Source organism: Sebastes umbrosus, chromosome 4 (assembly GCF_015220745.1).
Source record: "Sebastes umbrosus isolate fSebUmb1 chromosome 4, fSebUmb1.pri, whole genome shotgun sequence".
In the NCBI taxonomy this organism is placed as follows: Eukaryota; Metazoa; Chordata; class Actinopteri; order Perciformes; family Sebastidae; genus Sebastes; species Sebastes umbrosus.
The window spans coordinates 9,226,406-9,238,859 of NC_051272.1; the positions used below are offsets into that span (position 1 = coordinate 9,226,406).

Below are 12,454 nucleotides of genomic sequence, written 5' to 3' on the forward strand. Positions count from 1 at the left end.
TATACAGAAACATACTTTTTTAAACGAAAATACTTAATTAAAAAATGCAGGTGGAAATAATTAATTCATATTGTAAATCAGATTGGATTTTAAAAATAGATTTAAAAAAGTTCTGCTGTCTCGATCTCAATTATTTAGTATTAACACACTATGAACCAGTAAGATTGAAGATATGTGTCCATTTCTCCATTATATGAAAATTAAAAGTGAGGTTTAGTGTGTTTTTCTATGCACTGTTTAAAGGATTATTAAATGGTTATAAATGTGAGATGACCCAATATATTTAGCCAAAGTCTTATTACATGAAATCACACTGATTACCTTCAATTCAAGACTTAAAAGTACTGAGTCATGTTTCCGATTTAAATTAAAGTTACTCTGGAATTTCAACGTTTGTTTCCTTAATAGAAGACTATGAACCTTCTTGATAAACCCTTGAAATGAGAATTAAAGAATTTTGACAAGTAATTATGTCAATTTTGTCTCCCTAGATTCTTAATATTATTAAATAAATGGTCACAAAATTAAGTGGCTGTTCAAGGTGGTCTTAAACATAATGTGAAATTAATGTTTTTTCCTCCTTTATTAATGACTCCCTGGATCAATAGAAAGGAGGTTTGGAGAAAATAATGCAAATCTGAGGTCATTTTTTAAGTAATGAGGTTTGTATAAAGAAAAGCGTCTTAAAAGAGCAAAGACACCACACAGAAAATCAGTTTATATTCAAACAGGTTTAATTCGAAAGATTTCCATGAAAAAAATATTTTCTTTATTCCTGTCACAATTGTATACAACAGCAAAAACCACCAAATGAAATAAGCATCTGAGGAATTTGTTAAAACTCAAACTTGAACCTGATTTTATTCTTGTTTTCAGGAAGAATTAAAAAAAAAAAAAATACAAAAATTAAAAACATTTTAGAAAAGTTAAACAATCAAAGGAGGAGAAATGTCTCTACTACTAAATAAATACAACATAGCAAGTAGAAAATATATTTTAAAAAAATCTAAAAAAAAAAAAACAAATAGTGTATTCAAAATACAAAACTGAATATTTGCATTGACTGTGCATTTTACACTCAGAGACCGAGGGAGAGGGAAGATGGAGGACATTATGTTTTCAGACAGTGATGAGATATCGTTGTGGAATCAATACTGAAACTCGGGTATCGTATCAACAGACATCCAAAAAACCAGCCTTGCTTGAACAAAGAAAACAACCAACTGTCTTGATGAACCTCGACTGTAAAAAAATAAAGTTTTGCTTCAAGAGGGTCAGGACGTCAGCTACCAGAGAGAACTGTCGGACTTACTTCTTTTATCAGATAATTCTGGATTTAAAATCATAATTTTGTTACTTTTAGCCTGTATTTTAATCAGGAAAAGTCCTCGCCTGTTTGTAATCTGACAAAAGTAAACACTGAAGTATGTGATATGTTTGCTACATGAAGAAAACGTTTATACTCAGCAGAGTAAAAGTATCAAAAAGTCATGTTTTGGTATCAGAACTGAGACTCCCGAGTCTACAGAGGTGTGTGTGTTGAATGTGTTTCACGTCAGCAAGTGAGGGGTCTTCGCCCGTCTCTTTGCTGACATCACAGGGTGGGTGGGCTGTGTTTTGGCGGGTGGAAGGTGGTTCCTCAGAGGACAGGGAAACGTTCTTTAAAATTATGGAGATGTTTTTGGGAAATCCTGTTATTCATTTTCTTGCTGTCAGATGAGAAGATCAAAATCACTCTATACAAAAAACATTTTCCTTGGAAAAGAACAGGATTCTTCTTTGATTTAACCACATATATTTTATGTTAGAACTTTATTATCTGAACTAAAGGAACCTCTGAAGAACCCTCCACACCTCCAGATCAACTCCTGATCTGCAACACGTCGCCCATAGCAGCTTTCAAATTCAAGGCACTCAAACAAACAAGAACACCCGACAGGTGTTGAGGCTCTAAAAAGAGCAGCTCCATCTTCTGTGAACAGGAGGGAGCGCTGTGGAGCAACACAGAGTCATCCTGAACCGTGTCCACGACTCGCTCCCGTCACCAGAAAACGCTTCCTCGCAGCGACAACGCCAGACGCACGAGGACATTCAAACCCCACCAGGAGGCAGCTGTCAATCAAGTCAATGCTACTTCCTCCAAGGCAGCCTCGCGTTGACCAATTAGAGGCTCTACTGGCTGGAGGAGGAGGAGGAGTCAGCTGTGATGGTGTGGAATGTGATGCCATCGCTGTCTGTGTGCTTCCCGTCGCTGCCGGTCACCCAGGGGTGGAGGAGGATCTGCTCCAGTGTCGGCCGCTCAGACGGCTGCTGGCTCAGACACCAGCCAATCAGCTGCTGGCAATCTGTGACAGAAAAGTGAAGAGATGAACATTAACACATCTCTCGTTCAGAGCTTCCAATCTGAAACCTGATCCTGTGATCTGAGCAGAGTGGACTCGTCACGCTCGGACTGACCTGAGGAGATTTTGCGTCTGAAGTAGACCCGTCCTCTCAGGATCTCCTCGTCCTGTTCGAAGGGGATGTCCCCACACACCATGTCGTATAGCAGCACGCCAAGAGACCAGACGGTGGCCGAGCGACCGTGGTACCGGCGGAACCGAATCCACTCCGGAGGACTGTACACCCGTGTACCTGGAGGGAGAAAGAAGAGGAAGGGGGCGTTAGCTATTTTATCTATTCGATAATATGAAACAGTCTGATGAGGATCTTTAATGCTGTTGCAGTCGTCATGACAACAACATCATGTCAGGCAGGAAGTGACTGATCATCGCTAATGAAAGCGCTTACATTGGCAGGATTACGAACTGGGCATGTCTGGCGACATTGCACAGATGGGAGGTGAAATCCATATTCTCGCCATGGGTGCCGCCAAAGTGAAGGAAGCGGAGATCTTCAAGATTCTAAATTTAAATAGCCAAACCAAACGGGAAAAATCCCCTCCTTTATCTTCTTTGAATTTGCTGTTGCCATGACGACTGCACCAGTAACTGCCGAAGCAGCTCTTAGATTCTATCAGATGATCAGACTCACCATCGAACTCGGTGTAGGCGGCGTCTTTGAGGAGGGCCCCTGAGCCGAAGTCGATGAGTTTGATCTGTCCGGTCCTCAGGTCCACTAGCAGGTTCTCGTCCTTGATGTCTCGGTGGACGACGCCGCAGGTGTAGCAGTGACGCACCGCCTCCAGCACCTGGAGGAAGATGCCGCACGCCGCCGCCTCGTCCAGCGCGCCGCGCTCTGTGATGTAATCAAACAGGTCCTGCCCCGACTCGGGACGCTCCATCACCATCAGCCAGCCGTCCGCCCGTTCCCACCAGTCCAACAGCCGCACCACGCCACTAAACGCCCCGCCCACCTTCTTCAACAGCACGATCTCCAGAGGAACCACCGCGCCGCACTGAGAGAGAAATATATCATCAACTCTCTGTCCATGAATTATAATACATTTCATATTGTTGACAGATAACAACAATGAATACATGCAAAAACCTGATGTAATGTATATGCACATAATGCTGTACATTATCATTCATTTCAAACTGTTTCAAATCAAGTGCTCTTAAGGTTAGTAAATGTGTCCCACAAGGGCCTAGTCTTGTTCCTTATCTATTCATAACTCATTAATATAATATAATAATATTAATATTGTCTATTGTGTATGTAAATAGTGTGTTTTAATTGTTTTGTCAATGTTTTTTTCCTTGTACACAGGCTTCTGTTGATAAATGATCTTGATCTCAATGAGACTGCCTTTTTAGTTTAAGGATTAACTAACAAATATAGCAGCTGAAGTGGTTATCAATCTGACAGGAAGTTGTATAAAACAGTTAATCTGCAGGTAAAATCTCACCAGAGAGCCCCACTCAGTCACTCTGTCCCTGCACACATGTTTCACCGCCACCTGCATGTAAAAATAAACACCATTAGCACAGCCTCCATACAGTTATATATAACATACAATATAAAAGGGTAGAATAAATTATGTAAAAACACATAAAGAGCTTTTATAATGTATTAACAGGATTTTCCCTCCAGTTTGGGGTTATTTCATGAAAATATTATCAAACATGTAACCACTTTCTGTTCCCCAAAGAGTATAATGCAAAGTAGCAAGATTATTTTTCAAAATAAGAAGAGAGTAAAGCTTCATAGACCACGTTTCTTTGTGAAAACAAAGACCACATGCCAGGCAGAACTAAGCTAGACAACTGCAATAGTGAAACAGGAAGTACAGGGAATAGACACTGCCTTCAAAATAAAAGCACAAAGTCAAAACGTATTGCCAAGTAGGTTTTCACATACAAGGAATTTGCCTTGGTATTTTGGTGCATAACATATTAAGAGAAAATAAAAATAATAGCAAGTGCTGTAAAAGTCAACAAACAAATATATAATAGAGAGATTTTCCAAAAAGTATGGATATATAGTACATTTTATGTACCGTTACTGTGCATTGCTTGGAGAAGCTGCTGCTGTAACACAATAATTTCACAATTTTGGGATCAATAAAGTACATCTATCTATCTAAGATAAGATAAGATGAACCTTTATTAATCCCCGGACAGAAATTCAGGTATCAAAGCAGCAACATCAGCAAACAGAGTGAAACACAGGAGAGGTAAAGGTATACAAAAATTATAAAAACGATAGAGATATAAAAGATACAGAGTGAATGGGTGAGCATAGTGTGTGCAGTCCGTCAATAAATAAATAAATAAATGTAGAATGTGCAATTAATAAATGTAATATGTACATATGTGCAGTCTATAAAGTGGTAAATAGGATGTATAGTGTAAAGTAAGTGTAAAGTGCGCCAGTGGTTAGAGTCCAAGATGGTTGCAGATAGTGCATGTTAAAAGGTAGATAGTGTATTCTAATATATTATTTATATTGTGTATACTATAGATATTATCTCTGGTGTTGATATGTATATTTAGTGTATATTTACTGCGCATTGCTTGGATAAGCTGCTGCTGTAACAAAATAATTTCCCAATTTGGGATCAATAAAGTACATCTTCTATCTATCTATAAATCACTCAATCAATCTGTATCCACTCCCATGTTGATAAGAGTATTAAATACTAATCTCCCTTTAGGATTACATTTTGAATAGTTATGTGCGGCTTTTATTTTGAAGGCAGAGCCCGGAAGCGCCGCTGGTTGCAGTGTGCAGCTTGCTGCTGCTGGTTAGCCGCGGCCATGTGCTGCTGAGACCAAAACAAAGCAGCTCTCCGCGCTTTTCTCTTACCGGCAGCCCGTCGGCGAGGCGGACCGCCGAGTAAACCGTGCCGAATCCTCCGCTGCCGAGCACCGAACCCAGCCGGTACAGCTTCTCAAAGGGCTGCTTGTCTGCTTTAGCTAAAAAACAAAGAAAAGAAAAAAAACATTAAGATTTACATGTGATTTGGAGGGTTGGAGTGAAATGTTGCGCCAAAATCTATACCCTCCCCCTCCCCCCACACACACACCATGCGTTTTATTCCTCTGCGTGTTGTTTTTGTTATCTTAACAATTACTCTTTAATATACGAGAAAAATGCTACATTTGCTCAGAAAATACACCAAAAAGAAGCAGTGAATACATGCAGCCACATTAACCCACAATGTCCTCAGACGACCCCTGTTGTTCTCGTGCCAGACGTTTAAAAATGGTGGATCATCTCCAATATCAAACCATTTAAACCATGTTATCAATGTGATTCAAGTAAAAAAAAAACAATCATAATGTTTCAACAAAGAGGATATAGATGTTATTACGACATAATAACACATTTTGGCACCAACACCTGGCTTTCAAAATGGCCCCAGACTGTATTATCTAAAGGTCATGCAGCAGCACGCATCCACTAAAGATAAACCAGGAGTGGTTTGAAAATGTGCGAGTTTAAGCCTTATTTGGATTTTTTCTGTTAAAATAGCAATTTTTAGCTGATCTTAAGCTCTAAAGTGTGAGGACACGATAATCTGAAGCAATCGGCTAGGTTAAATTGAATATATTTGGGTTTTCAGATGATGAAAATCGACTTAATAAAGTGCTAATTCTTAACGTTACCTTGATGCAGCTTCGCCGGTAGATCCATACTGGACGACATGTGAGAGAAGGAGCCGAGCTTAGTGAGCAGCATGCTGCTTCAAAACATCAAGATACGCCGAGACATAAATCCACAGACAACAGCCGTGTCCTCGCTTCTTCTTAACGGCGCGAAATGAGACGGTAACACGGTGAGTATCCGCTGGTAGTCCGGTCAAAGAGAAGAGTCAGCCGGTCTAAGCAGCATCCAGAGAAACGCGCCACTCTACCTCCCGCTCCGCCGCCTGCCGGTGCCCATATTTACTAAAGATCAGATCCTTCCGCCTGCGCACCCCCCGCTGAACATTACATAACCTACGATTTCATACTCAAACTAACACGTGAGTAAAAACCGGTTTGACGAGTAGTATCGATTCACAGTGAATTTAAAGTCGGTAACACAAAAGGGAGCTATAAAACAGTGAGGAAAGAGGTGGACTAGTTTTACGTAGTAGGATTAGGCGCAATGATTCAGGATCACTCCGGCAGTGATGCAGCTCATCAGAAAGGAAGAGAACAGATGCTTCAAAATAATCACATATAATAAAACAATTAAAACAATTTTATAAATAAGAATAATAATGACAATGATATAAAGTTGTAATAAGTGTTATAATACTAATACTTATACTATACTAATGTATATATATGTATATATACATATATATACATACATATATATATGTATATATATATGTATGTATATATTCTACATGTTCGAAATACATTTTGAAATGCAATGAATGAAATTAAATAATAGTGAATTTAATAACAGGTATATGACAAAATCCCATTGTTTACATTCAGGTGAACCCACTGCCCTGTGTCTCAGCCTGATTCATCTGCAGTGGTTTCCTACATTTCCCAGAATGCCTTTCAAAAAACACCCAAAGTGCATAAGACAAGGTAAATGTGAGATAATGTGATGATATTATTGCGCAGTTGTCTGCGTTATCCCTCATGTTCTCCTGCATACTCCCACTTATTATACTTCCGTGGCTTTTTTAACTAAAAAAATAATGTATGCTACAGATACTGTTTATATATCAACACATGCATATACAGTTTCTGGCATTTTCGTAATACATTAATACATTTTTTGTCTTTGGTTATGTTACTTATCCACCTGTTTCAATTTGAATACTTTTCTAATTCTACACACATGCATTATATTTATAACAATAGATGCAATGCAAACTCTTGCACACTGATCAACTCCACATGAGCTCATTATGATATTTAAACCATAGACTGTCTATAAAGATGGATGACATGTCCCCACTTCCTCCCACTGTACAGAAGTGAAGCCAAAATATCCCGGATACGAGCACTGCCATCTTGCGCTTTTTACGTAATTTGGAGCCAGAGTCTGCACAGTAGAGATCGGGCGGTGGAGCCGCAGCATCGAGGTCACGTGCCAAAACCAGTGGCGAGCCGAGCAGGAAAAGTTAATGGAGGTTGGTTTGTCCGTTCTGGGTTGCTGTAGAAACATGGCAGTGCGACATGGTGGACTCTGTGAAGAGGACCCGCTCCCTATGTAGATATAAACGTCTCTAAGGCAACGAAAACAAAACAATTCTTATTATCAGGTGATTATACACTAAAGAAAACACACTTATTAATATTATATTCCATTTCTGCAAATAGATCCCCCTAATTGTTACACACTGGTCCTTTAAACCTGCAATAAGATACAATTTTCTTTGGCCATTTGGGCGCCCGGGAAACAAATTTTGACCTCCACGTTAAAATATCATCACATTTTAAGCTAATATGTTAACATAACAGTTGCTTATATACACATCCAGCAGTTACGGAGCAACATGATCATTAATTTTTTAGCCACGTTTGTGTCACCTGATGTGTGAAAGTCCAATATTTTCTCTCTTTTAGCTCTATTTTTGGTCTCAACCAACTTCTGAGGAAAATATCTGTCTCTTTAGCTGCTAAATGCTCCACTATGATCACTAGCTAGCCTCTAAATGTGTCCTTCTGGTGGTTGCTGCTGGGCAGGTAAATGTGCTGTAAAAAAACATAGATTATCAATTGAAATAAACTTATTTACATCCTTTTTTTCCACATAATATATTGTATTTCTACTTGGTGGTAACAACATTCTGCAGTATTATAGTGCATTTGTCTGTGTAGTCGTATAATTTCATCCCCTGACATTGTTTCTTCTTTTGTCGTGCTGTAACCGAGTGGAGCACCTGCAGCTCATTGGATAGATCAAAGCAGCAGCGCAACGTTTCCCAGAATGCCCTCTGCCTGCTCATAAACTGCAAGAGCCGGTGGGATTGTTTTAGCTGAGGAGGCAGCGGCCGGGTCATATGACCTGGTGTATTACTGTCCCAAAGAGCCCTAATGTAGGTCAGCCCCTCCTCCACTTCACTGTAAGTGAATGTAAAGAGACAGATCAACAGAAAACAGATGTAAAGACGCAAACAAAAAGCTGCTGTTGTTCTTCAAACTGATCTGAGCTCACAGAGCTTAGACATCCCTGTAATCACATCACTGTTCACTCACTGCTGCAGTAAGATGAGAGGTTTCCTAAAGGGTCTCGGAAACACTACCGCTGTTGTCCACAGGGGTCGCTAAAATCAACACAAAGTTTATGTACAGATTAGACAAACAAGATATAGGGTGTGTTCCAAATCGCATACTTTTTCTTTTTACTTTTAGTACGTACTGCAGCTGCCCTTACAAAGTACTTACTGTGGCATGCAGTATGTGTACAATTGGGATGCACTTGAACTTTGACCCTCTTGCTCATACATCCGCTGTGCAGAGGAGTGATGGTCAGAATAGCCAGAAAAGCATGCTGGCTTGCGTACTGCAAAATTTGACCGGCTGTAGCAGGTCATCCTAGTATGGTTGGCATACTGCATTTGACATACTATGTATAGAGAGGCGAAGTCCTTTCCAGAGTACCCCATGGGACCTTATTTCAGAAAAAATATATACGGTAGTCAATGGAGAGACACAAATAATTTTTTTGTATCCCATTTAAATCACACATATGATGTTTGTCAATTTAAAAGATAATTTTGCAAGTCAAAGTCTCATTTTGTTGTAGGTTTGTCGTAGTATCATTTAGTTTTGTGTGAAACCGCTCAGTGAACTACATCTCTCGTCTCGCACAATAAACGTCACCAACCCAAGCTAGTGTGCTAACTGAGCTATGTTCCACGCACAGATGAAACGTTATCTTACCTGATGGGTTTTATCCAGCGACTCCTGGTATTTTTATAATCCGGGAAGAATAAGAAGGATCAGACCCGTTGCTGGTGTGAGTTCATCCCAGTAGGAAACACACAGGCATCGTAGTTTCAGAAAGAGAGAGACGTCATTTATGCGACTTTTGGGTGTGTCATCTCTCTAATTACGTATTTTTCACAGTCTGATACGTCAACAAACTGAGACTTTCTTGACTTGCAATATTATCTCTTAAATTGATGAACATCATATGTGTGATTCATGGTGCAATTCAAACAGGGTCAAAAAATGATTTGTCTCTCGTCGTTGACTACCAATGGTGGTCCACCGGAAGGGGCGGGACTTTGCGGAAATTGAGTACATATCCCCCAAATGTAAAAGTATTGAGATTTTTCAAAAAAAATTTCGTGTTCGAGTTTAGTAACTGTTCAAAAGTTTTCTTTTCTACGTCATTTCAAATTCCTCTCTACAAGGAATAAAATTGAAAGTCAAATAAAAAATAAAAATAAATTGTCTTTAAATATATGGAGTCTAAAAATGGTATAAAAACTGCCATGTGTTAATTTTTTAATTGTAGGTTACTAAATGCCCAAATATGCAGATAAAATACTGAATACTGAGAGTGTCCTCCAGCTTTGACTAGTAGTAGTAAAATATGGATCGTTTTCGTTGAGACTCTTTTACCAAAAGTAGTTCCAGTGAGAAATGTTTCCAATAAAGTCGTGGATATTGTTGAGATATTTTTAACGTTCTTTTCATCTCCACTGTATTTTGGTAAAAGCAAACTCTCCGAAAACTCTCTGTGAATCAAACAAGCTATTGTCATGCCTAGATGCCAAGTGAGAAAATATGTTTTTGTGCTTTGGTTGAACTGATCCTTTAAGTTTGCAGCAGCAGATATCACTGGCTCTGTGTTCACATGTTGCCCACGACATGAATGTGACTCAGGTCATTTGTTCTCTCTTCTATTTTTATCTGCGTCTATTTTTGAAACCTGTGAAAGAACAGAGAGTGAAGCTGCTTCGTACTGAGTCACGTCTCTCCGGCTCCTCTCCAGGACTTTTGGAAACGCTTCCACCTCTGGTTTCATTTCCATGGAGGATATTTTCTTGACCGTCAGAGAATTGCAATGTCAGCACAGGGCAGTGATTTGGAGGACGGCAGCAGCTGTGGCGGCGCAGACGAAAGATATCTGCCATGCTGTTCCTCAGCTAAATTGACCATTGTGGTCGGAGACACTCATTTCTCTGAGGAGAAGATGCTTCTGGTTCAAAGCTGCGACTATTTCCGAGCTCTGTATCGCTCAGGGATGAAGGAGTGTCGGCAGGAAGAAATCCACCTCAAGTCTCTGCATGCTCGAGGTTTCCTTATCGCCTTGGCGGTGTTACGCGGCGAGAAGCCCAACCTGGACGGCGACGACATCGTTGAAGCCATCGAATGTGCTGCTTTTCTGCAGGTGGCGCTGCTCACCAAGCATCTCATCAACCTCATTGACTCTGACAACTGTTTGCTGATGTATCACACCGCTGCAACCTTCGGCCTCATGGATCTTTACCACGTTGCTGCGCTGTTCATCCGAAACATGTACGTCGACCTAGAGGCGGAGGTTAAGAAATCCTTACCGTCAAACCTGATCTCCTACGTCGAATCTTTGACCTCGAGTGTTTTCGTGGCTGTGGGCGCTCATGTGACCTGCGGTGTGGATGAAACCGTACACGCTGCCTCCAGGACGGTCTGCTACCTGGATGAAACTGGTAACAATTGGAAAGTATTGACAGATCTTCCGCTAGAGGCCAGCACCTCCATGGCTGGAGTGACTGTTTTAGACAACAAGCTTTACATTGTCGGAGGAGTTCATGGACTTCACAAACAAGTCGTCGACTGTTCTTTCTGCTACAGCGTCGAAAACAACAGCTGGAGCCGGATCTCCAGTCCGGCACAGCTGCGATACAATCTCAGCCTCGTGGGTGTAGACGGTCGTCTTTACGCCATCGGAGGAGAGTACGAGCGAACGTTGATGTCATCTGTGGAGACATACGACGTAAAGACCGGGATGTGGGGGTTTGCTGCTCACTTGCCTCGACCGGCGGCGGGAGCAGCGTGCACCAAAGCCATGAGCAGGATATTTGTGTGTTTATGGAGGCCGATGGAAACCACAGAGATCTACGAGTACGTCTCAAGGGAAGACGAGTGGCGGCTGGTTACCACGCTGATCAGGCACCAGAGCTACGGACACAGCATGGTCGGCCACAGGGACAACCTGTACGTCGTGAGAAACGGGCCGTCTGACGACTTCCTGAGATGCCTCATAGACTGTTATAATCTGAGCTCGGGCCAGTGGTCGTCTCTGCCCGGACACTTCGGCAACAGCAAAGGTTCGCTGTTCACGGCGGTGGTGAGAGGCGACTCTGTGCTCACGCTCAACAGGAGCATGACTCTGGAGTTCACGGTCAACGGGAAAACCTGGAAGCCCCGACGGCAGATGAAGGGTTTCCCCAGAAGTGGATCTGTGTGGACGTTTCTGCTCCGGCTGCCAGACGCTCTCATGCTGCAGTAACGGCTTCACCTGCTCTGGGATTTATTGGACATCAACATCTTTTTATACTCAGACATGTATTTTCTACTTGTGTGCTCCAATAAATTTAAACTATTCCTGTTTATTATTTTCTTTGGGTCTTTGTTATTTTGTATTTCTCTCAGCGATAGTAATGTTCTCACCAAGCTATTTTCTGAGATCTGGGAACATGGTGACAAAATTAAGTATTGTTTCTTGCATTACTTCCCTTCGTGGTTGGGTTGACGGTAAGGTTGTGTTTAAGTGAATGTAAAGGGAAACACAAATTGACGGGGAACAGACTTGGACACAACAGAGACCCTCTCTACTCTCATCATTTCAAGTGTATACAGATAAAATCCAGATGCAGTGTGACACATTTTTGGTTAACACTCAACCACATACATGCGTCTCCGTTGGCCATGTCACAAATGTAATCACAGTCAGTGTTGGTGTTCCCGGGCTGCGTGCAAATCAGGGTCAGCCCATTACCACCACAATCTGGTCAGACCAAGACGACTAATTTCAGTGATCCTGCGAACAGAACGTTCAGTTTAATTTTCACTTTATAAACTGAATAAATTGTCAAAGTTAACGGGATAACACGTTAACG

At 41.1% G+C, this 12,454-nt stretch overlaps 2 protein-coding genes across 2 annotated transcripts; one reads left to right on the plus strand and one right to left on the minus strand.

Moving 5' to 3' along the window:
- Positions 1 to 716: 716 nt before the first annotated feature.
- Positions 717 to 6,319, minus strand: LOC119487619 (serine/threonine-protein kinase pim-3-like). Its single transcript, XM_037768654.1, has 6 exons — positions 6,054 to 6,319; positions 5,251 to 5,360; positions 3,851 to 3,901; positions 3,034 to 3,397; positions 2,458 to 2,634; positions 717 to 2,345 (listed from the first exon to the last, which is right to left on the minus strand). The coding sequence occupies exons 1-6, from the start codon at positions 6,124 to 6,126 to the stop codon at positions 2,173 to 2,175; spliced, it is 948 nt and encodes a 315-aa protein (XP_037624582.1). The 5' UTR covers positions 6,127 to 6,319; the 3' UTR covers positions 717 to 2,172.
- Positions 6,320 to 10,160: 3,841 nt separating this feature from the next.
- LOC119487107 (kelch repeat and BTB domain-containing protein 13) lies at positions 10,161 to 11,919 on the plus strand. The gene has a single exon (XM_037767762.1). It carries the CDS (start codon positions 10,417 to 10,419, stop codon positions 11,842 to 11,844), a length of 1,428 nt encoding a protein of 475 aa, XP_037623690.1. The 5' UTR covers positions 10,161 to 10,416; the 3' UTR covers positions 11,845 to 11,919.
- Positions 11,920 to 12,454: the final 535 nt, after the last annotated feature.

Excerpts from the sequence above, each read along its gene's own strand:
- LOC119487619 (XM_037768654.1), bottom strand. The coding sequence starts at position 6,126 with ATGCTGCTCACTAAGCTCGGCTCCTTCTCTCACATGTCGTCCAGTATG. Across the intron at positions 5,361-6,053 it reads ACCGGCGAAGCTGCATCAAG|CTAAAGCAGACAAGCAGCCC; the intron begins GTAACGTTAAGA and ends TTTGTTTTTTAG. Across the intron at positions 2,346-2,457 it reads CAGACGCAAAATCTCCTCAG|ATTGCCAGCAGCTGATTGGC; the intron begins GTCAGTCCGAGC and ends TTTCTGTCACAG.
- LOC119487107 (XM_037767762.1), top strand. The coding sequence starts at position 10,417 with ATGTCAGCACAGGGCAGTGATTTGGAGGACGGCAGCAGCTGTGGCGGC.